Genomic DNA, 1,360 nt, shown 5'->3' with positions numbered 1-1,360 from the left:
CGCAAGACCACTTGGCGACCCACATCCCTTTGAAGGAGGAAAAAGAAAGCCCCTGTAATTTCTGGACTTCTTTAAGATGTGCATTTTATTTGTGCATTCCCCATCTCCTTATCCTGTGTCTCTACCTCTAAGAAGAAACCTGGAACAGCAGGTTCCATCTGACCTTTAAAATGCTCTCACTGGAAAGCATGACAGAGGAATTGTTCCTGTGGGCTTCTGAGTGCCAGCAGGTGCCAACCCTGAGAATGCCTCAGCAAATAAATTAAGAGGGAAGTTTGGGGGGGGGGGGGGGGGGGGGGGGTTGGTGGCCAAATGGGCAAGTGGCCGCCCCCCCCGGGGTGGGGGCTACCTCAGGGGTGGCATTGGTAGCCCAACGGGGGGGTAGGTGGCCACTGTAGCCCCCCCCAAGCTGGTGGCTACCTCAGAGGGGGAGATGGTAGCCCAGGGGGGCTGGTAGCCCAGGGGGGGTGGTAGGTAGCCACCGTGGCCTCCCAACCCCCCCTGAGTGCCTGTGGCTACCTCAGAGGTGGTGTTGGTAGCCCAGGGGGCAAGTAGTCCCTGTAGCCCCTCCTAAGCTGGTGGCTACCTCAGAGGTGGCGATGGTAGCCCAATGGGGGGGCAGGTGGCCACCACAGTCCCCTCCCCAGTCTTGGTGGCCAGCTCAGAGGTGGTGTTGGTAGCCCAGGGAGGCCAGTAGCCCAGGGGGATGGTAGGTGGTCACCACAGCTCCCTCCCAGCGCTGGTAGCCCAGGGGGGGTGGTAGGTAGCCACCATGGCCTCCCACCCCCCTGGGAGCGCCATCGGCGGCGGTGGCTAGCTCAGAGGCGGAGATGGTAGCCCAGGGGGGGTTGTAGGTAGCCACCATAACCTCCCACCCCCCCCGAGTGCCTGTGGCCAGCTCAGAGGCGGCGTTGGTAGCCCAGGGGGGGTGGTAGGTAGCCACCATGGCCTCCTAACCCCCCCTGAGTGCCTGTGGCCAGCTCAGAGGCGGCATTGGTAGCCCAGGGGGGGTTGTAGGTAGCCACCATGGCCTCCCAACCAGTGGAGCGTCTGTGTCAGGTGCTGGTAGCCCAGGGGGGGTTGTAGGTGGTCACCACAGCTCCCTCCCAGCACTGGTAGCCCAGGGGGGGTTGTAGGTAGCCACCATGGCCTCCCACCCCCCTCGGAGGGCCGGTGGCTAGCTCAGAGGCGGCGCTGGTAGCCCGAGTGGAGTCGGGCGGGCGGGAGGTAGTCGCCGTAGCCCCCCGAGTAGCGGGGGTAGTCGGGGTGGGCTTCGGGGGGCCGGCGGTGGTAGTCCAGGGGGGACTTTGTGGGCGAGCGGCGGAACACGAGGGGCGAGTCGGCCAGGCGGCGGTAATCG

General features: G+C 64.6%; 1 protein-coding gene across 1 annotated transcript in view; it reads right to left on the bottom strand.

Annotated features, from left to right (window-relative positions):
• Positions 1-711: 711 nt before the first annotated feature.
• The window catches only part of RBM14 (RNA binding motif protein 14), a 13,685-nt gene continuing 13,036 nt past the window's right edge, over positions 712-1,360 (bottom strand). The window contains exon 3 of the mRNA XM_014960745.1: positions 712-1,357. Coding sequence (XP_014816231.1) covers positions 1,183-1,357 — 175 coding nt within the window. The 3' untranslated portion in view covers positions 712-1,182. The remainder of the gene's footprint in view (positions 1,358-1,360) is intronic.

This window comes from Calidris pugnax, unplaced genomic scaffold, assembly GCF_001431845.1.
Source record: "Calidris pugnax isolate Ruff unplaced genomic scaffold, ASM143184v1 scaffold608, whole genome shotgun sequence".
Taxonomy (NCBI): Eukaryota; Metazoa; Chordata; class Aves; order Charadriiformes; family Scolopacidae; genus Calidris; species Calidris pugnax.
The sequence above is the reverse complement of the archived record's forward strand: the minus strand, read 5'-3'. Positions and strand labels throughout refer to the sequence as shown.